Raw genomic sequence first — 23,078 nt, forward strand, 5'->3', positions numbered from 1 at the left:
TAAATAATTATCTTTGCCTGTACAATCAATCAGCAGAAATGCACCCCTATGCTCCTCACCAAAATTACACTATCTCCGCCTTCTTCCTACTTAAATAATCCGGTCCACTGATACATCATGATCTTTTGATGCACGTTAGCAAAGTTCTCAGAATAGTACAAAGCAAAACTAGTGAAAGGCCATTCGGGCAACCTGTTAAATGCTCACAGCAATGCTTTACCTGCGCAAACAGATCTTCTTCTGAATCATCCATAGCAATGTTGTCTAGATTGATATCCAGCACTCATTGCTTGGCCTGCTTGCAATATGCCAATCAGGACAACAAAGCCACCTTCTCCTCTTCATCCACCATTCCCTTCAACCTCTCCAGTGCACCAAAAATCTCACACCTCATTGGATGACCCTCATCTTCCACCCCAAAGGTATGGAACTTTGTAGCAATTTCCACCATGCTGCATCCAAGCGGCTTCCTCACTCCCCTATCCTTAATCACCTTCCTCGCACTTGCCACATCTTCCCATCTACCTAATTCCTCATACATCTTTGCAAGCACAGCATACCTTCCTGCATTCTCTGGATCAATAACAAGCAATCTACTTGCAGCCTCAATCCCAAGCTCGACATTTTTGTGAGCTTTACAAGCTCCTAGCAATGCACCCAACACATCTCGCCCAGGCTCCATTGGCATTCTATAGATGAACTCCAATGCCCTCTTTAGTTTCCCTGAACGTCCCAGCAGATCCACCATGCAAGCATAATGTATTTGGCCTTTCTCCACTTCATATTCAGCTTCCATCCTGTCAAAAATCTTAAATCCCTCTTCAACCAACCCCGCATGGCTACAAGCAGAAAGTATTGACACAAAGCAAATGGAGTCAGGCTTAATTCCACATATCAGCATTTCTGAAAATATATCCAGAGCTGCTGAAGCTTGCCCATGTATTCCAAAAGCTCTTATCATTGAGTTATACACGACAACATTCTTCTCCGTAATTTGATCAAACACCCTCTGAGCAACACCTAAACGTCCACAATTTGCATACATTTCGATGAGCCCACTACCCACAGCTGCGTCTACTCCAATGCCTCTCTTCAATGCATAGCTGTGGATCCACATGCCTTCCGCAATGGAAGCCAGAACCATGGATGCCGGAAGAACAGAGACAAGCGTAACATGATCGGGCAAATTTTCAGGCAGCATTCTATGCAGAAGTTCCAAGGCTTCATAATGGTATCCGTTCTGGGCGTAGCCAGAGATCAACGAGTTCCAGCTAACAAGATCTTTGTACGGCATTTTTTCAAACACCATCTTCGCAGTCTCCATATGCGCACATTTAGCGTAAAGCGCGACAAGTGAGTTGTTGACGAAGAGATCGCCACCAGCCCCAGCTCTAATGGCGTGAGAATGGATTGCTCGGCCGATTCTCTGGCAGCCGCTGGCCGCACAGGCCTTGAAAACGAATGGGTAAGTGTAGAGATTGGGGCGAACTGCGCCATTGCAAAGCATCTGGGCGTAGATCGCTGTGGCTTCTGCCGGAAGGCTGGAGGCAGCATAGCAGCGGATGATGACGTTATAGACGACGGCATCCGGATGGCGCAAATAGTCAAACACCTTGCGGGCGACGGTGAAGTAGTGGGAGCCGAGTGAAGCATATCGGGAGACGAGACTGGCTGCGAGAAAAGGGTTTTGATGGAGCCCTGCTGTTAAAATCCGTGCGTGGATTGCTCTGAGGCTTTGGAAGCCGGATGAAGACCGAAGGAGCCGAGTGAAGTCATACGAATCGCGGAATTGATATTTGAAGGCGGAGGCCGAGAAGAATCTTCGTCCCCGCATTTTTGTGTTTATTAATCCCCATCATTAGGTTGCAGAAGTCAATCAAAAATTACCATTGTGTTAAATATTTATTACTATTATTTTATTTGAAAGAAAATAAAATAGACAGTGCAGACATGCGGTAATAAACGCCATGTGTGCTATATAGGATCCACCCAAAAAAAAAATATTAAAGTGGAACAACAGAGATTATTGAAGTGGAACCGTAGATGTTATTTAAGTGGAACTGCGATGAATTATTAGGAGGTTATTAGGGGTTAGTGAGGTATTAACTCCAATAACACAACAATAACCCCCAATAACTTCCTCGGTTTCACTCCAATAACACCCTGCAATAACCCCCAATAATCCCCCAAATAACCACAATAACCTTCACGGTTCCACTTCAATAACTCCATGCCACAACCCCGTAATAACTCCCCAATAACCTCTGTGGTTCTACTTCAATAACCTCCTACATTAACCCCACAATAACCCCCTCACAACCCCCAATAACCTCTTGATAACATCTGTAATTTCACTTCAACAACTCCCTAATAACCTCTCTGTGGTTCTACTTCAATAACCTCCTACATTAACCCTCACAATAATCCCCTCACAACCTCCAATAACCTCTTGATAACATCTGTGATTTCACTTCAACAACTCCCTAATAACCTCTGCGATATAGCACATGTGACGACATATTACGGAGTCCGCACGTAGAGCTACGTCCGGAGTCCAGACAGAAAAATTTTCCTAGCATGTTTAGAAGAAGAACATTAAGTATTAAAATACAGATATCGAGGCTCTTGACCCAGAGCATGTTTAGAAGAAAACATTAAGTATTAAAATACAGATATTGAGGCTCTTGACCCATGGTTTCATTTGATGTTCCTGATTCTAAGATTGGCATTTTCTCTTCTATATTCAAGATTTCTATGGTTATCCAAGGTTTGGATTTAGTATTTTCTTCCCCACAAAGGAGATTCCTCCATTGCATCAAGGTTAGACTTTTACACTTTTTGGAACTATTTTATTCCTTTATTCCCGCTTGTTGAGATGCTCTCATTCTAAGGCTCCACTTGTCAGCTTGTCTCCCAGTATAATGACGAAGAAGATGCTAGGATTCTCATAGAATTCAAAACACAACATACGACATCTGTGTGTCTGAAATTTCTCATTTCTCTTTGGTAAGTAAATACATAAATATAGTTGTAAATGTGACCTAATCCTTGTCATTTACTTAAAAAAGTTTTTTTGATTTCTAATTGAAAGAAATGTTTTTTTTTTTTTTGTATGTTTCTCAAGTATAACCATTTTGTATTTGTTCTATTAATATTTTTTTGAGTAAAACTATTTTGAAATGATTATTTTTTTGTTATTCTAAAAATGTTCACAGTCGGGCCGAGTGTTTTCTTCTCATGCATATATATCTTTTTTTAGTATAACGTAAATATTGTCTAATTTTTTTCCTTGTACAATCATGTTGTGTGATTATTTTTTTGTTATTCTAAAAATGTTCACAGTTGGGCCGAGTGTTTTCTTTTCATGTATATATATCTTTTTTTAGTAGAACGTAAATATTGTCTAATTTTTTTTCCTTGCACAATCATGTTGTACATGAACGTATCTTTGATTTATATATATATAATTTTTTTTAATACAATCATATTGTGCATGGTTGTACGGAGTATTTTTTTTCTCTTTTTTCTTCTTTTATATACAAAAATGTATTTCTTTTACATTTTAGATAAAATCATTAAATCATCTCAAATTTCTTGCAATTACACTATATAGTGGAACTGATTTTAACATTTTGAACAATCAAAATCTTAGAATTTTTATTATTGTCCAAGTTTCTAATCATGTATTCTGAAGAATTATTGTCATTTGTTTTTTTGTCACTAGTTCTTAAGCTCAATATAGAAATTCTTCTTCAAAGAAAGATATAGCTTCCTTATATAGAATGTTGCGGGTTGCTTCAGTATCGGGTTGCTTCTAACAACGGGAATAATCTTAACTGGCTACATTTAAACACTTCATCTTGTTTATTTCTTCTATATGACATTTTTCATTCTCAATAAACAATTGATGATGGAGCTTGTAGGCTTATAAATTTCATGGCACACCTTATTTGTACTCACTACATTGTGTTAATAAAACTTTCATACAAAAAGTATCTTTAATGAATGTTTTAGATCACTTGCTTTTATATCTATATAACTTGTTTAGCCAAGAATTGTCATGGAAGTTTCCTTTTTCCATCATCACAGACCATGCTTGCTCAAACTCCTCTTCAGTATCACGTACTCATGCATGTAGAATACTCCTTTTACTGTCTGTTATTATTGAAGCAATACACTTTTAAAGGAACCTTCTTATAGATATGTAATTGACATAATTTGTTGAGTGTGAGGTAATGCAATTTCTTGGATTTTGTTATTATTTAGTCTTCATCAGTGAATATTATTGATGAATATTTATCATTCATTGTGCAAATAATAGTTTGAGTAGCCAATTGAATGACTCAATTGTCTCTTCTGATAGAAAGGCTACTCAAAACAAAACATTTTGTCAATAATAATTAATTCCATAAAAGGAGCACAAACTAAATTTTATTTATTAAATCGATAATTATATCAAAAACTATGAAATCTCTAAAGCAGCAGTAGCCAACCCTTGTCATACCATTAGTCCAAAACAAACTAGTCAGTTTATATGATTCATAAAATTTGACATCTCATGCAAACATATCATCTTCAGTCTATCTTTCCTTGAATAATTGCATTAGAACATTATTATCCACATTCTCAATTTTTTTCACTTTTATCTTTTTGTATATACTTAAATGCATTTCTTTGTGTAAAACCCACTCTACTCCTACTTCTTCAACAAGATACCAGAATGCATTAATAGCTCTAATTCCTGCTTGTGTCATCGATTGCAACACTATTATTTTGTCTTTACTTATTCTTTGATGTGATCTCAACAAATGTTGATCAATTGGCATAGTTAATGAATGGTTGTGGTTACTTATAAATTTATTCACAATTCAATTACCTTCAGGATCATCGAAAAATCTAATCATTGTATGACGACCATTTTTAGTGTCTAATTTTTGGAACTTCACCGTAGTGTTTAGATTGGGTCCTTTCTTAAAACCAGCCTTTGAGCATACACAATTCTTTGTTTTTATTTTTCTTGTATTGTCCAGTAACACATGTGATCCTTCCTTACACTAAATCCACGAGAGTGGGCATAACTATAATACAAATCATACGCCTCCTCATTGTGAACAATCATGCCAAATAAGTTTTCTGTGATTCATTCATAATTCTTATGATTGACATCATTACTTGACTATTTTAACAGAAGGTCCTACAAATTCATGAAAAAAAATCAGTACAACCAATACAACATGGTTGTATGCGTGCTCCATAACAATTAAAGTTAAAAGAGAAGAAAAAAAAACCAATCTTTCTCTATGGGCTATTTAATTTTCTAACCAAATTTTCTCAAACTCAATTAGGTAGTCTTATTTTCTTAAATACAATTGTGTTTTATTGGTTGTATAAATATAATTTTCACCAAAACTATAAAAAATAAATCAGTACAACTGATATAACATTGTTATGTAAGGGATAAATCAACCAAGAGCATGTTCCAGGACAATCAAAAATTAAAAATTTAAGTATATTTATCTAGCATATTTAATCCAGAACAAGCTCTCATATGCAACTTGTTAAGAAAAAAATATGAGTACGATCGTGTTTTATCAGTTATACTAATATATTTCCCCAACACAAGTCACAAATAAATTGTATAAGATGTGACCAGCTGGTGGGTTGTAGTATCTTCAAGAAGGGCTAAATATCATATGTGATAGGGAGGTTAAGAATATAATGTAGCATTGTTGGGGATATACTAGAATACAATGTAGTGGCCATATTTTTATCAATGAAAAGGTATTGAAGTTTGAGGGGTGGCTGTGTTAATGAAAAATTTTGAGGGACATGAATTGCTACCATCTAAAAACCCTAGGAAACCTTTTGTTGTGAAAATTTTCATGATTTGGGCTCTCCAAAGGAGATAATTATCAGCTAATAACTGAATTTAGCAAATATTCTTGATATTAATCATGAGAGATTTGAGTGATGGTGGAATTGTAGTAATCTTGATAAGTTCAAGGGAAGATTATCCATGTGTCTCGGATGTTTGAGAATCTTCCATGAAAGGATCAGATTGAGCAAGTGAACTCTTTGTGGGTAATTGAAAAGAAAAGGAAGTTACCTTGATTTGGCAGCAGGTAAAAGCAGATAATTCGGAACGGGTGATCACAATACTAATAATAACTATAAGAACACATGTTTTCCAGTATAATTTTAGCTTACAAATGTCAACAAAGCCTTTCAACTTATTTCTTAAAGAGCTTATATCAGTCTCACACGAACGTACAAGTTCATTTTACTTGTATTTTATTATTAAGAAGTATCAAGTATATTCTACAAATATCAAGTAGATTGTGCAAATATCAAATATATTATACAAATCAGTTCCAACACATGCTTTGAGTTCTATGATTCTTAAAAAGAGCTAGTACAAACTCAATTTTCAAGTATATTCTACAAATATCAAGTAGATTGTGCACATATCAAATATATTATACAAAATCAGGGCCAGCACATGCTTTGAGTTCTAGGATTCTTAAAAGAGCTAGCACAACTTTTACCATTCTCAATTCATGTAGTCAAAACCATTAATTAATCAAACAATGGTCAATGAATTTTCATAATGATTGCTTTCAACTCAATAGTAAATGAGTTGAACATAAACAAATATTTTCTAGTTGATAAAGCCCTCAACCTCTCATATTGATTCCTTTCCACATTTCTTTATTTTCTTAAAAAAAAATATATTTAGATATTTATGAAGGAAGAGAATAACTGCATGCAGCAATTCATAAGAATGTCATGAAAGTGCAACATCATTACGGTAATGGAATGCAACTTAGAGAAGTCAGGTCTGTCTCTACTCCAAAAAATTACAACCAGAAACAAAGAATATTAATCAATGCTGATTACAAGAATATCCAAAAGAACAATCTAGAAATCAAGTCCTGTGAGACTTCAGTGCTTCAAATCGAGCAGCTATTTCTTCATAATCAGGTAGCTTTGGATGGATATGAGGAACCGAATTAGCTGACCAGTTGCTTGCTGCTGCTTTATCTCCTTGCCATGCTGAGCTTTTTGGAGGATTTGGAGGAAGCCTTGCTGGTGGACCATGATTTTCTACTCGATGTTTTGCTTCGTTTGCAACTTCTATTTCGCTGTCTGAATCGAATCCATCAGATTCATCAAATTTAATATCACTATGGAATCTGTGCCCAGTAGTGCTGTTCCTTCTCAGAATCTTCTTATCATTGAAGTCATCACCATCATCATCTTCATCATTCATATGTCTTGATACATTAAAGCTTTGAGAGCTAAATCTTTTCACAGTAGAATTTATGGAATTTAGAGAATTCCTTCTTGATTCGTTAGAGCTTTGCTGGGCAAGGAAAGCTGCAGCTTGGGCAGCAGAGGCTGCTTTCTTTGCAGATTCTGCAGCTGCTTGTGCTGCTGAAGCTGTGTCCTTGAAATGCATTGAAGATCCTTCACCATCACTGAACAAGAGTAAAAAACAGAAAATTGCAGTCTAAGAGGTTTGAATTGTAATAAAAATGCATCTGCAAGTAATGCAAATCTACTTCACATCAGAATTGTGCAAAAACAGAACTATAAGTTAATTTGCATCGCAAACTGTAAATCTAACAACGAAGCTGCCTTTGCAAAATGAATTTTCTCTCAAGGAAACAGCCTTTAGAGCAAAAGTACACCTGGAGGTGGGCTCCTTCAGCCGCACATTCTGAGGTGGAAGGTTAGATTTGATTGGGAAGCTACTAGCACTAATAAATGTGCGTGGACCTTCCTGTAGCCAAAAAAAAAAAAAAAGAAAGATATTAAGCAAATAAAATATGTCAAAATATGTCTTCCTGTTTGTTTGTGTTTACAACATACAATTAGTTCTTCAGGAGGCTTAAGAAGCTCAAACTCAGTTTCTTTCGCATCCCATTCTATCTGATATTCCTTCGCTATTTCTTTCATGACCTTCAGCTTCAATTCACCAGCTGGTTTTTTGATTGACAACTTCTCAATAAGCTTCAAAGTGTTAAAAAAAAATATCAGTTTCAGAGCGATATCTTCAGAGGCAGTTCATTCCAATATGGTATTTTGGAGAATTTAATGCAAAAACGAAGTAATTTGTCAAAAGACTTTATGGTTAAAGAAGAAATCACTTGTACATTAAGCGGTCATAAAGTGCAAAAAATAATTGAAAATGAAGTTTGCTAAGTAGGAAAAGTATGTTTGCTTCTAATTTAAAAAAGCTTTATATCTAGTGTATAGAACTCCATGCATCAACGCAGAGATGGATTAATGAACCATTAATCTCAGTCCTACAATGCCAAAATAATAAAAATACACTCATTTACTTCCTACCATCCTATTTACTCCAGATTCAGGACGTAGATCAGTTGCAGCAGATACAAAATCCTTTCCATACTTCTTTTCAAAAATATCACGAATTCTAGAAAGCTCGGGAATATCTGAGCATCTTGGAGCCGAATATATCACACTGGAGATAGCTTCTTTGAGATCTGCAGGGCAATCCCTGGAGAATAGAATATTTAAGATACCTGATTTAATATATTTTGAAATGAAAAAGAAAAGAAAAACTGTAATAAAAGCTTACCTTTGCTTTTGAATGATTGGAAGACGAACCACAATGAGCTCACAGAAAAGGTTGATGATCTCATTTGCAGCCAAAACCTTTTGTTCTCTAATAACTTGCTCAACCTACAGAGAATCTCCCTTTTAGATTTCTTCGTAAATAAAAAAAAAACATTATTTAACCTTCATGTGAGAGCTAGGAAAAAAATCTAAAACTGTATATAGGAATAATTCAAATGGGAGAATGATAAAAGGATGGGTCGAATACTGGATAGAATACTGTATATATGGTGTAAGTAATATGTAAAATTTCAAAAGCCAGAGCGTGCTCGAAGTTATCAAATAAATGTAAACTAACTGCGCTTTCATCCAATCTGTCAAGTTCTAGTGTCATTGCTCAAAGTGATTATATGATGAGAACAAAAAGATCCCAATGTTTTAATAGCACCAAAGGGAGTATCTAAATAGTAAAAGTTGCAACACTATTTAATGAGAGTTGGCATTGTTTTTTACTTATTTCAAGGTTGATACGCAGACCCGAAGTTTCCATAATGCCAACACTATTTAATGAGAGTTGGCATTATTTTTGACTTATTTCAAGGTTGTTACGCCATCCTGAAGTTTCCATGGGCAAGCATGCATGCAAGACTACTTAGGCACAGAGTCAGAAAATGTGGTTCAACATCGTGGTTCCAAAGCCAATACTTGGCCCTGCATGCGATGCAACGCACGTCAGAAAATAAACCACCGCCATTTATAGCTTCGAAGCACCAGACTTGGTGTTGCAACGCGTATATAATCTGATTCAAAACATCCATTGATGACCAGCCGCATCAGACGAAGAAGCGCACTGCCCCCAGGTCCAGCGCCGCAGCACCTTATTTTTATATTAATAGTGTCCGAGATTAACAGTTTCCATATGTCAAACTTGTCGTAGCAATGCTCTGTTGTGTTCTCTTCCTCAATACATTCGTATACTGAAAAATGATGTTGCGCTGGTGCACTCGCACTTTGAGGCCCAGACTGGTCGTGCTCACCACTTCCCCTCAATCCCTAGAGAGTGATTGGAGTGGCAAGTCTACTGATTCTGACACCCATTCCACGCAAGGAGTCGCTAGCCCCTTAAACAAGCTTAGGCATTCTGCAACCTTTGTCCCAACACGCTTGCATGTTGCGAGATGATGTTACTGTCCTCAACTAAAACCTGGACATTCTCCTGGAGCGGCTTGATATCATCATGAGTCCGCTCAACCATATTGAGCGACAGCAAGATATGTTGGCTCAATGGCATATGGAGGCCTTTGAGAGGTGGGAGATGGCGGGAAAAATTTGCGTACGTAACAAGTACGCAGGGCTGCATATATTTCGGTTATAGGGAGGTTATATAGAGGTTACATCTATGTTATACCCATATTACCACAATATAACCTCCCTATAACCACCGAAATGTACGCAGTTCTGCGTACTTGTTACATACGCAAATTTGTCCCGGAGATGGCAGCCCTGTGTTCTCCTCATGCTCATAGTCCGGGAGACTGACAAGTGGAATGTCAATCAATGGAACGGGAAGCGGTTGGTTACCAACCCATAGCGGCCACGCTCTATTTTGTCAATCTCGCTTTTCTTGATATGTATCTTTCTGCTTCTGAGAAGAAAGTTCTTGAAAAAATAATGAACTTCTCTACTAAATGTTTAATGAAGAATACATATTTTTTGACATTATGATATCTCCATATTCTTAAAGCACCAGGCTTTTTGACATCGAACCTCCATGGTGGAGGGGACTTATGTTCACATATATTATGGTATGTCATATGGGGATAGGGCACTTACTTAATTGGTGTGTCAGATGTGTTTCCACCCTTAACAAGCTTAATTAGGAGGTCTCGACACCGTATGGTGACCAAAAACAATGCTTAGTGGCATCTTGCACATTGATGCCATGACGTGTCACGAGCTAGCTTGGTGCTTAAAATTAACTAAGATGCCAACACTATTTAATGAGAGTTGGCATTATTTTTGACTTATTTCAAGGTTGTTACGCCATCCTGAAGTTTCCATGGGCAAGCATGCATGCAAGACTACATAGGCACAGAGTCAGAAAATGTGGTTCAACATCGTGGTTCCAAAGCCAATACTTGGCCCTGCATGCGATGCAACGCACGTCAGAAAATAAACCACCGCCATTTATAGCTTCGAAGCACCAGACTTGGTGTTGCAACGCGTATATAATCTGATTCAAAACATCCATTGATGACCAGCCGCATCAGACGAAGAAGCGCACTGCCCCCAGGTCCAGCGCCGCAGCACCTTATTTTTATATTAATAGTGTCCGAGATTAACAGTTTCCATATGTCAAACTTGTCGTAGCAATGCTCTGTTGTGTTCTCTTCCTCAATACATTCGTATACTGAAAAATGATGTTGCGCTGGTGCACTCGCACTTTGAGGCCCAGACTGGTCGTGCTCACCACTTCCCCTCAATCCCTAGAGAGTGATTGGAGTGGCAAGTCTACTGATTCTGACACCCATTCCACGCAAGGAGTCGCTAGCCCCTTAAACAAGCTTAGGCATTCTGCAACCTTTGTCCCAACAAGCTTGCATGTTGCGAGATGATGTTACTGTCCTCAACTAAAACCTGGACATTCTCCTGGAGCGGCTTGATATCATCATGAGTCCGCTCAACCATATTGAGCGACAGCAAGATATGTTGGCTCAATGGCATATGGAGGCCTTTGAGAGGTGGGAGATGGCGGGAAAAATTTGCGTACGTAACAAGTACGCAGGGCTGCATATATTTCGGTTATAGGGAGGTTATATAGAGGTTACATCTATGTTATACCCATATTACCACAATATAACCTCCCTGTAACCTCCCTATAACCACCGAAATGTACGCAGTTATGTTATACCCATATTACCACAATATAACCTCCCTATAACCACCGAAATGTACGCAGTTCTGCGTACTTGTTACATACGCAAATTTGTCCCGGAGATGGCAGCCCTGTGTTCTCCTCATGCTCATAGTCCGGGAGACTGACAAGTGGAATGTCAATCAATGGAACGGGAAGCGGTTGGTTACCAACCCATAGCGGCCACGCTCTATTTTGTCAATCTCGCTTTTCTTGATATGTATCTTTCTGCTTCTGAGAAGAAAGTTCTTGAAAAAATAATGAACTTCTCTACTAAATGTTTAATGAAGAATACATATTTTTTGACATTATGATATCTCCATATTCTTAAAGCACCAGGCTTTTTGACATCGAACCTCCATGGTGGAGGGGACTTATGTTCACATATATTATGGTATGTCATATGGGGATAGGGCACTTACTTAATTGGTGTGTCAGATGTGTTTCCACCCTTAACAAGCTTAATTAGGAGGTCTCGACACCGTATGGTGACCAAAAACAGTGCTTAGTGGCATCTTGCACATCGATGCCATGACGTGTCACGAGCTAGCTTGATGCTTAAAATTAACTAAGATGGAAACTGTGGTAGAACATTATTAACATTTTATTTTACTTTCTACAAAAATTTTCTTAAAACTTCCAACATATATTAAAAAGTCACTAATTTGCAAAGTGCAATAAAATTTAAAACATCCAGAAACAACAACAGTAATCTAAAGACCGTGTCTCAAACCATAATTGAACAGTGTATCACTAATTGAAAGAATCAATACAGATAAACTATAAAACACCACATAAACTGGTATCTATTAGCTGCAATCCTTCTCTTGTAAACCAAGTCTCTCCCACCAAACATATCAACATAAATTTTTTCTTCACCTGAAAGAAAATATTAATTGCAATCTTAATTATGACTTAGTGTGTAATTATGGTATAATATGCATTAAAATCTGATGTTTATGTTATGTATGAATGACCAACAGAAAATGCAGCTTGTTTCCTTATAAAATTTTAAACTTTTACCTTTTTAAATTTATCTCTACTCGTTTCACTTCAAGCATTTACCAATTTAACTTCTATAATGGTCATCACAAAATTACTGTTATACTCAAATGTATCCTCAAAAAAATGTCTGAAAACACCTTCAAAATTACACCCAAAGGTACACCATTTCCTTTAATGTGCACGGTACATTGCATCCCCTACCAGTATCATCTGAGGGTAATCATGTAAGACTTAATCGTTTACTAAATATGTCATCAATTAAAATCATTTAAAATTTATTTTCAAATGCCAATTATTTCCTCCCAATTATGATATCATAATTGGGAGGAAATAATTGGCATTTGAAAATAAATTTTCAAAATGTCAGACATTAATAAAATACTTGTTTTTAACAATTTAATAAAACATTTATTCATTTAATAAATTAGTAATTTAATGCATAAAAAAATAATCAATCACCTTTAATTTCAAAAGACCTCTGAAATAGATTAACCATTCACTTCAATTCCCTTAGCACTTTGACCTCTCTAACATCTTTTAATTTAGTTGTTTGACAAATTAAAATCACTAAAATTAATTCATGAAACTTATTGATATGAATGTATCATCTTTAATTAAATTAATTTACGTAATCAACGCATAAAACTTATAACTCTTTACCTTATCCCTCTTGAATACTTTGCTTCACCTCTTCTTCAAATCTCAAGAATTTATCGGATTCTTTCACACACTTTCTAATCTAAATAAAATGTAAAAATATTAATTAACTTAATTAATTGTCATTAATTCTAATAATAACATAAAGTTTAACATTTACCTTATAGGCTTTCAGATCAACCTCCTCCCCATGCTTGCTTCATAAACCTCTCCTTCAAGCAAAAATCTATGTATTAGAATCCTGATTAAGGGTCTGTTTGGGGCAGTGTAGCTTATTGAATAATCTGTTGATAAGCTGATTAAAAATAATATACTGATAAGCTAGGTGTGGTGGCTATTACAAATTTTTATTTTTTTGGAAAAGCCAGACCGCAGTCAAAAAACTACCACCACACCTAGATGGGTGTGGTGTAAAAACGTTGTTTTCCGCATTTTGAAAATGCATAAGCTACCAAAACGCAGTTTACCCAAATAGACTTTATGTGTTTTCAAAACGCCACCGCACCAAATAACTATCCCAAACGAGCCCTAAATTTGACATTATCTTTAAAACACTAACACATGCCCACATAAAAATTTATCTATATAATAATATATTAATCACCGTGGCGCTTTGCTTCACTAGATCCTGATGGCGGCTCTTGATTGAGCAACTGCAATGATGGCTCTTTGATGCGGTAACCGCCACGTTAGCAGCGCCCCAATGCCTTATTCCCCGTGTCCTGATGTCAGGCTTCAAGTCGCACACCCTGTCGCATTTGTCCACCATGTCCCTCGACAATAATTTTAATGGTGCAACGCCATTTTGTCCTATAAAAGATGCCTTGTTGAGCCTTCTGAAGTTTTTCGTGTCGGTGGTTCCAAAAGTGAGAACTTACGGTTCCTTCTTGTTATCCTGACATCCTCTCCTCTTTGGTGGAGTCTCTTGATCCTGGTGTTGTTTTTCGTAGTGGTCATAGAAACTAGTGAAGCAGTCGGTTGGACTTTAAAGATTCGGATGTCGGTGTAGGTGAAAATATTTTTCCATTCACAATCTTTCTTTCTAGGAAAGCCTTAGGTTCTATGCTAGAGGAGCAAGAATAGGTTATTGTCAGAGAAAACCTTGATTAAGTTTCTCTTGTTTTCCTATTGTTATTGCAACTCATTTTTTGAGTGATACCTTCGAGACTAGAACCTTAGATATGTCTTAGTGCTATGATGTCGCTCCTTTGGATGTCATGGCATTTATCCCCTTTGACAAGTCAACACTAGGCAACATTGCTTCCATAATGGTGTGACGCCACTGCATTCGATTTCAACCCGAAGCCTAGAGCATCACGATGTTAGATCTGAAAGACATTGTCATGATGTTGATCTCAGCATCATGACCACAGGTGGGTTTTGTTTCCCCTTGGGCTAAAGTCACGACACTGGTTCAGACGCCGCAGTGTTAATGCTTACCGTAAGGTCCCATGCATGTCTCTATCGCTGCAAACATGTCATTGTTGGTCTTTGGCAATACGACATCGGGATTTCATGGAATCAATCCCCTTTTTATAATTAGGATAACATGCCAACACTATGCAACATTGCTTCAGCAATGGTGCGAGGCCACTACACTCGATTTCAATCTGATGCCTAGATGCTTTGTCTCAGCATTGCGGTGTTAGATCTGCAAGACATTGACATGATGTCGATCTCAGCATCATGACCCCAGGTGAGTTTTGTTTCCGCTTAGGCTAAATTCGCGACATTGGTTCAAGTGCCGCAAAGTTAGCTCTTACCTCAGGGTTGTACATGTCACTGCTAGTCTTTGACAATACGACGTTGGGAGGTTAATCGAGTTTTATCTTACTTTTTCACAAGTCACATAGTTGATGCATTGCCTTATGTAGCACAGCGAATACAGAGAACCTGTCAATTAGTTAAGAATAATTTTTTATTGGTGAAGAAATCATCGAGTCTTTCGACTTTCATAAAGCTCAAAAGGTCCATTACTTTTCTCTTTTTGGTCATTGTTATACCCTTTTCTATGACCCTCTTTGACTTTTTGATCATGTCTTTGAACTGAGCTTGATGGTTTTGAACAATCGGTTCTCTATCTTTATTAGTCAACCCATCGAGTCTTTCGGCTTTTATAAAGCTTGAAAGGCTCATTATTTTCCTCTTTTTGGTTATTGTTACATCCTTCTGTATGGGTGGCGACCCTCTTTGACTTTTTGGTCATGTATTTAAACAGAGTTTGGTGATTCTGAACAATCGATTCTCTATCTTTATAGATAGTTGACCCAAGGATTACTCTCCCGAACCATTGGTACACCCTTCCATATAGGTGATGGTTCTGTTTTGCCCTACCGATTTGTAGTGTTTATGTCGTGTATGTCATCTTTCAATTTTACCTAGCGTAAGCTCATTGCTTTCAACTCTTACCTTTTTGTATATCAATTATGTGAGGGGTGTAAGATAGATTTATGGTCCTATCACTTACTAGGCCTATGTTGTATTGTGTGTCAGCAAATCCCTTCCTTTCTCTAAAGTTTAAAAGGGTTTGATGTCTAAATACCATTCACTGGTTCTAGGAAGTCATCACTTTTTATTTTTGGATCTTAGAGATAGTTCTATAAAGTCATTTTCACGACACCATAGTGCCCTCTCTATAACGATAGAAAATGTGAATCTTGCATTTTTGGCGTTGGTTCACTTGTAGCATGCTTGTGTTTTTTCCACACTTTTCTAAGTGAGGGATACTTCTCACATGTATGTTTTGCATTTAGTGCAAAAATTGTGGAATGGTGTCAGGCCACTGCACTCGATTTTGACTTAAAACCTCGACAGTTTATCTTAGCGTCGTGATTTAGATCAGTGAGATCTGGTCATAATGTCAACATTAGCATCATGACCCTAACTGGGCTTTGTTCCACCTGGGCTAAATTTGCAACACCGGTTCAAGTGTCGTGGTGTTAGCCCTTACCTCAGGGTCCAATGTCGTGTCCTCTGCTGCTAGAAACACAACACTGCAGTCTTCTCCCATAGTCATAATTCTAGTTTTTGGCATCACAGCGTCGGAAGGTTAACTGAGTTTTACCTAAACATTTTTGCAAGTCGCGTAGTTGATGTACCAACCTGTGTGGTACAGTGGATACAGGGCACCCGTCAATCAATGTGAGCCAATTTTTACTGGCAGAGAAATCATTGAGTCTTTTGGCTTTCATAAAGCTCAAAAGGTCTAATGTTTTCTTCTTTTTTGTCATTGGTACACCCCTTCATATTGTCATTGGCTTTTCAGTCATGTCTTTAAACCGTTAGTACACCCTTCCATATGGGTGGTAGTATTATTTTGCCCAGTTGATCAATAGGTCTTATATTATGATTATGTATGTTGTCTTCTGACATGACCTGGCCTAAGCTCTTTTTCTTTCATATTTTACCTTATTATATACCATCTATGTGAGGCGTGTAGGATAGATAGTGTTCTAGTCCTGTCACTAACTAGGCTTAGGTTGCATTATGTGTCAACATAATTCTTACTTTCTCTAGGCTTAAAAGGGTTTGATGTTTAAATACCATTTCATTGGTTTTAGGATGCCATCTCTTTCTATTTTTAGATTTTAAAGTTTGTTCTAAGAAATCATTTTCACAACACTATAGTGCCCTCTCTATGACGATAGGAAATGTAAATCTTACATTTTTGAAATTGATTCTCATCCAGCACACTTGTGTTTTTTCCATGCCTTTCTAAGTGAGAGTGTTGCTTCTCACATGTATGTTTTGCATGATGATCTATATTCGTATGCATGTTTTCACCGTCATTTTTATGACATCTAGAAGTTCAATCTCCCAAAGCACATGTTTGTGCATCTTGTATGCATCCTTGATTTCATCCTCTTTCGAGGAATTTTAACTTGGTGTCAAGGTTTATCCCTAAGGCACAATCTTTTGTGGTATGTTTTATGCACTGCTTATATTCATATCCATGCATGCAAGGTCTTGCTTTTTCAAGTAAGATTATGTTTCCTGTTGTATCATATAGAGGTCTAGGTCTCATGAGTCAACACAACAATGGTGATACTGGAACAACCCTTAGTATGACTTGTGATGATAATAGGGAAGCGAGCATTACTCTTCGGCTCATCCAGATGAGTAATGCAAGTTATCTTATTATTACCAAATCTCGTAAGATTGTCCCAAGAATAAGCCCGGACTAGAATTCGTCACTTATTGTGATGGGTATTAGTTTAGTCAAATGCTCGAAACGGGGCTAGCTTGGTTATCCCGATGAGATCCTATAGGAAAGCCCATTGCCCTTTCACTGCACAACTTTCACATAGATGTATGTGTAAGCAACACCTAGTAGTCTATTTTTAACTAGGGCTAGGGTGTAGTAAGGAATTTTCATACACGACGATTATTAATTAGTTTGTGCTAACTATTGTAAACTTTGTGTATTTTGCATGCCTTTACTGAGTTTGAGACTTGCACATCAGCATATTAGGGCGAATTTTTTCTTGAAGGATTACGTATTCAACAGGGATGAGCTTAATAATGATTTAAACTAATGTATTTTTTGCAAGTGCTATTTTGCTCTACTCCCGTCATGTACAACCTTTTACATGTTATATGAGATAACCCGTACTGATCTTTGTTTTACAAATCAAGTTCTTTTTAGAGTCCTTTAGGAGAGTTTGTACTAGAAATAAGATATGACCGCAGTGAGGATCAAGAGTTGTTTGCTCGCGCCTCATACCTCAATTCCATATTGTGCATTTGTTGTAAGTTCAAGGATCAGGTATGTTAATGCGAAGTCAGACAACCTCTTTTTTCTTTTTTAAGATAATTGCTAGCCCAACAGCTCTCAGCCACTTATTGTTTTATATTGAATGTGTTTTTTAATAAACCTTGTATGTGTTTACTATTTATTATGTCCGTGCTTTGTTTGGATGCAATCATAATTAGGATCTTTAGGATAAAATCTTTTGCTATAAAAGTTAATCTTAAAAGATTTATCTTGATAAAATTTAAGATTAACATTGCAAAATTTTAAAATCAGCGCTTCGATTTTCTATCTTTACTTTCCTGCATTGCCTTCGGGTTGTATTTGAAACGATCATAAAATGCATGAATTTATCCCCTTTACATATTAATAGGGCCTCCACGATTAGGTTGCCTTGAATACTTGCATACATACTGCATAACCTAAGAAAAGTACTCATGTTTTTCGATCTGATTGGCCCAACATGTGTTTTATACGATTAGATGTCTGTTTAGTAGGGTAGAGAGTTAGAGGATTTTCTGATCTGGATGGGATTGTAACCCTTTGTGGGGCAATTTAGCTTTATAGCTGATTGGTTCATTCTTTCTTTTTTTTTAGCAAGTATAATTCCTCCTCTACCTTTATTGGTCTAGAATTAGTTTTATAGTTGGATGGTTCATTCTTTCCACTTTCTTTTAGCAAGTATAATTTCTCCTCTACATTTTTTAGTATAATTCTTTAGCTAGTCATGTTTTTCAATATGACTTCCCAGCATGTGTTTTGTACAATTAGGTGTCTGTTTAGTACGGTGTAGAGTGTTAGAGGCTTTCCAAATCTAGATAAGGTTGGTCAATTTAGTTTTATAGCTGATGATTCATTCTTTCCTCTTTCTTTTAGCAAGTATAATTTCTCATCTACCTTACTTGGTCCAGATAGAGTCATAAGAGCTTAAATGTTTCTTTACTTTGGATTTTATTTATTGGGTCCCTTCGTACGATGCAATATATGATTTGTTGACGAAGTGATCGCCGTTAGGTTGGGTGGACCACCTTCATAGCATAGTAGATCTAAGGTCTCAATAGTATGGGAGAACGGGTCCTTGGAGCCCGGATCAGGCCATCTCTACCTATGGTTTTTTCTCCAACCTATCTATTGACCCCACCTTCATAGCATAGTAGATCTAAGGTCTCAATAACATAACTCCCTTTGGGCACAGTCATTTCCTTTATCGAGTCTTTTATAAGCATGTACCGTAAGCCCTCGCAGCTCAGTGATGGCTACTCATCAGGTGACTATGATTCACCTTTTGCATGAGGGTCTAGTTCTAATATGGCCCGGAAGATTTTCCTCTAGTGGTACAGCCAAAAATCTCCTTGGCTAACTAGATTTCCAAATAATTTAGGCAAACACAAAACTTTTATCATGAGTTTTTTTTAGTATCCCCGGGATATAATTGATCACGAGGATACGTTGTAGTAGGAGGTCTCTTTGAACCCAGTACAAAATAAATTAGATTTTGTATTCTAGTTTAGTTACAAATATCTTTTCTAAAGGGACTTTCTTGTATGCTCTTTCGGGTTAAGTAAGGTCTGGTTTGCTTTTTACTATTCTTTTCCAGTTTGTTGCGAGGATTTTTCTATGCTAAATATCTTCATAGCTAATCTTTTTTTGCTTAGTTTTTATCCAATGTTCAACTATATCTTACTTTTTTGCTTTTTTAAGCGAGGATGAGCTAAAAAGAGAGATTCTGAAAAAGATGTGGACGCTAAAAAGACCATTTCTGGTCAGAACAAAAAGGGGTGTAAACAATGAGCAAATGAATGCTACTATATTGGGAAGTGTAAATGCATCATCTATTATTTTGTACGATAGTTTTAATTATAGTATCATAGAAGTTTGTGAGATTATGTTTCCAAAAACAAATTATAACAAGGAAGTTTGGTCTAATAAGCAAACCATACGTTTATGTGGAAATAACACAAGATAACATTTGAGGGACATACAAAGTACAAGTAATGCTACACTGTCTAATTTTTTACTCAAAATAAGTGCTTAATGGGGTGATATTTGAGTATCTCTCTCTACATAACGTTTCCAAATCCCCATTTGCAATAATGAGGGATTAATTTATTGGCTAGGGTAACTAACAACAACAAAGCATTAATCCCAGTACATGGGGTTGGCTACTTGAATCATTTTTCTCCATTGCGTTCTATTTATTGTATATTTTCATTTAGTTCTAATAAATTAATACCATTTTTTATACAATAAGCCCAAGTCTTCCTAGGCCTACCTCTGTCTTTCCTAACATAAGTCAAATTTAAAACATCTACTCTCCTAATCGGATCATCAGATGGTTGACGTTTAATCTGACCAAACCATCTAAGACGACACTCTCTAGTTTTCTCTTTCACTGGAGCTACACCAACCCTATCACGGATATATTCATTTCACATTTGTCTCTAAGTATAAAGCCACTCATCCACCCAATCATTTTCATCTCGGCAACACTTAACTTAGTATTATGCTTCTCTTTTAAAGGCCAACATTCAGCACCATAGAGCATTGCAGGTCTCACCACCATCTTAGAAAATTTTCCTTTCAGTCTAAGCGGCACTTTTCTATCACACAAAAGGCCTGAAGCATTCCTCCACTTCAACCAACCAACTTGAATTCTACTATTAACATCCCCATCTATATCACCAACAACAGGAACAACAGACCCGAAATATCTAAATCGTTCACACCTTTTAATAATTTGATCACCCAAAGTTACACTTCTATTACTAGAACTACTAGTAATAAAATTGCATTCCATGTATTCAATTTTAGTTCTACTCAAATGAAGGCCTTTAAACTCCAATGTAGACCAACAAAATTCATTTTTTTTTCTTGGGCTTTTTCTTTCATCGTATCCACGAGAAGGATATCATCAACAAAAAGCATACAACAAGGTACATCCTCCTGTAAATGTCCAGTAAGACTATCCATAACTAAGGCAAAAAGATATGGGCTTAAAGCCGATCCCTGATGTAATCCAATAGAAATAGAAAAATATTTGGTCGATCCTCCTTCTGTTCAAACACAAGTAACAGCTCTAGTATACATATCCTTAATGGCTACGGTTATTAACATGAAAGCAAAAACTACTAACACACTATATCTAGTAAATATACTTAATTTAACATGAAGGCTACAATCGTTAATATAGAAACCTAAAATATCAATACATTATTATTAAAAATAACTGTGATTACCGTATTACGTGGAATTGTTACCATGGAAGCTTAGAATGTTAACGTTTAGAAAATAATATAAAAAAAAGCATAGAATGGCAATGTTGGATGGAATTGTTAAAATGGAGTCGCAAAATATTAAGATATAACCTAGGTTAAAGGTTAATATTCAAACAAACCATGTAAATAATTCCAACTAACATATTAATCCAAAAAATTTCAAATAAGGCAAAACAATTCGAGTGGGACAAGGCATTACATGCTGATATTATGGACTTCATATTAATATTAAACTTGTGTTGAATGTTACTATACATAGGATTCATGTTAATTGATATGTAAAAAATTAACATACATTTCACCCGAATTAAACTAGCCTTTTTGTACTTAAATGCACATGATTTTAGAGATTTTGTTACACTAATGAATTTTAATCTTATAGACGAAAGTGATTCTTAATCCAAATTTTGTGGGAAACATGCACAACTAAGTCTTTATTTTCATTAAGCGAATTGCAGAGACACAATGCAATTTAGATTGAGTTGGTTACCTATCTCCTAGCTTTGTCCCTAGGTGTGAAAACTAGGTGCTTAAACCGATCATTCTACACTAGAAAACAGTGACACCACAAACTTGAGCACCAGATCTCACACCTTAGTGTAGAAACCTTAGTTCAACATATGAACAAAGAGGTCAATATATAGCGCCCTTTCTATGAACAAAGAGGTCAATGCTAGAAATGCATGGTGTAGATTGACAGCGATTTTATATATGTTTAAAAATATAAGTATTTAATACTGCTGCTAGAAGATTTAATTCCTCAGCAACAGCACCAAAAACTTAATAACGGTTATAGATTCGATAAAGATGTATATATAAAATATTCAATAATGGTAAAGTCACACTTATCAACGCAAGTATACGTATCGCTCAAGTAATATAGGGTTCTAATGAAGTCCTAGATATTGATCCCGCAGGGAGTAATATTAGAACTACGAACTAAGATTTTAGAAAATCAATACTTAATCACAGCAATGTAATTCAAATTGCTTATCTGTCACTAATAGACAATTGAAATAAATATGTAATTTTGATAACTCTTAAATAACTAATTATACTAATAAAGTTTCTAATGTGATATTCAATATATAAGAAAGCATCATTCTCATTGTCAAGAAATTATAGTGAATGGATAAAGTAAATCAATTTAAATTGTATTGTGTCAAATAAGAGCATATCTATTCTTTACTCTTTGGACCAGGCATAAAGAACATTGACTAATTCTACGCTTGTTTACTGAATCTGCGGCTAGGCTGGGAGGATACCGGCTCTCACTTCGGAGCTCCCACGTTCCCCTCGCCTGAGGGCTAACATCTACACTTCAGCACCCAAACGGTTGAACCGAATTGGGGATTTTAGTCTGTCACTCTAAAATCTTTAATTCTATGCCCGATAATTTCATTTTCCTATTTTATTTGCACCCAACTTTCAAGGGTTTTGACCTCCCTGAATCTTGAATGTAATCTTCACTTTAATTGCAAAACTCAACATATTTTAACAAATCAATTAGCCAGATTGAAAGTAAATTAAGATCGAAGTAAAAAGATCATCACAACTTCTTTAACATTTTCATGGCTCAACCAATTCAAATCACCATTTCATAAATCTCAAGACAAGGAGAATGACAGAGAAAACTACTCAGAACTCATGGGGAAAACACAACAAAACTCAAAATTCATATATAAAAGCAAAGTCATACAAACTACAACTAGTAAATAACACTTATCTATAATTCCTCCCCAAGCAAACGTCTCAAAGTTCCTATGAATCTCTTCATTTCTTTACAGCACATAGAATTCTTCTTCGAAGCAGCAAGGAAGAAGAAATCTCTCACTTTCTCTCCACTCTTACAATCTCTCGAAGAATTCCTCACAATCTAACCCTAAAGTAAACT

At 36.3% G+C, this 23,078-nt stretch overlaps 2 protein-coding genes across 2 annotated transcripts in view; both read right to left on the reverse strand.

Annotated features, from left to right (window-relative positions):
- Positions 1-313: 313 nt before the first annotated feature.
- LOC110020105 (pentatricopeptide repeat-containing protein At3g46790, chloroplastic-like) lies at positions 314-1,834 on the reverse strand. Its single transcript, XM_020718086.1, has one exon. The coding sequence runs from the start codon at positions 1,832-1,834 to the stop codon at positions 314-316; it is 1,521 nt and encodes a 506-aa protein (XP_020573745.1).
- A 4,959-nt stretch (positions 1,835-6,793) lies between these two features.
- LOC110020113 (IST1-like protein) overlaps positions 6,794-23,078 on the reverse strand; it is a 32,441-nt gene continuing 16,156 nt past the window's right edge. The window contains exons 3-7 of the mRNA XM_020718099.1: positions 8,606-8,709; positions 8,353-8,524; positions 7,873-8,013; positions 7,692-7,783; positions 6,794-7,478 (exon numbers count right to left, since the gene is read on the reverse strand). Coding sequence (XP_020573758.1) covers positions 6,926-7,478; positions 7,692-7,783; positions 7,873-8,013; positions 8,353-8,524; positions 8,606-8,709 — 1,062 coding nt within the window. The 3' untranslated portion in view covers positions 6,794-6,925. The remainder of the gene's footprint in view (positions 7,479-7,691; positions 7,784-7,872; positions 8,014-8,352; positions 8,525-8,605; positions 8,710-23,078) is intronic.

Source organism: Phalaenopsis equestris, unplaced genomic scaffold (genome assembly GCF_001263595.1).
Source record: "Phalaenopsis equestris unplaced genomic scaffold, ASM126359v1 Scaffold000091, whole genome shotgun sequence".
In the NCBI taxonomy this organism is placed as follows: Eukaryota; Viridiplantae; Streptophyta; class Magnoliopsida; order Asparagales; family Orchidaceae; genus Phalaenopsis; species Phalaenopsis equestris.

What these genes read in the sequence shown, in the direction of transcription:
- LOC110020105 (XM_020718086.1), bottom strand. Translation starts at nt 1,834, where the DNA reads ATGCGGGGACGAAGATTCTTCTCGGCCTCCGCCTTCAAATATCAATTC.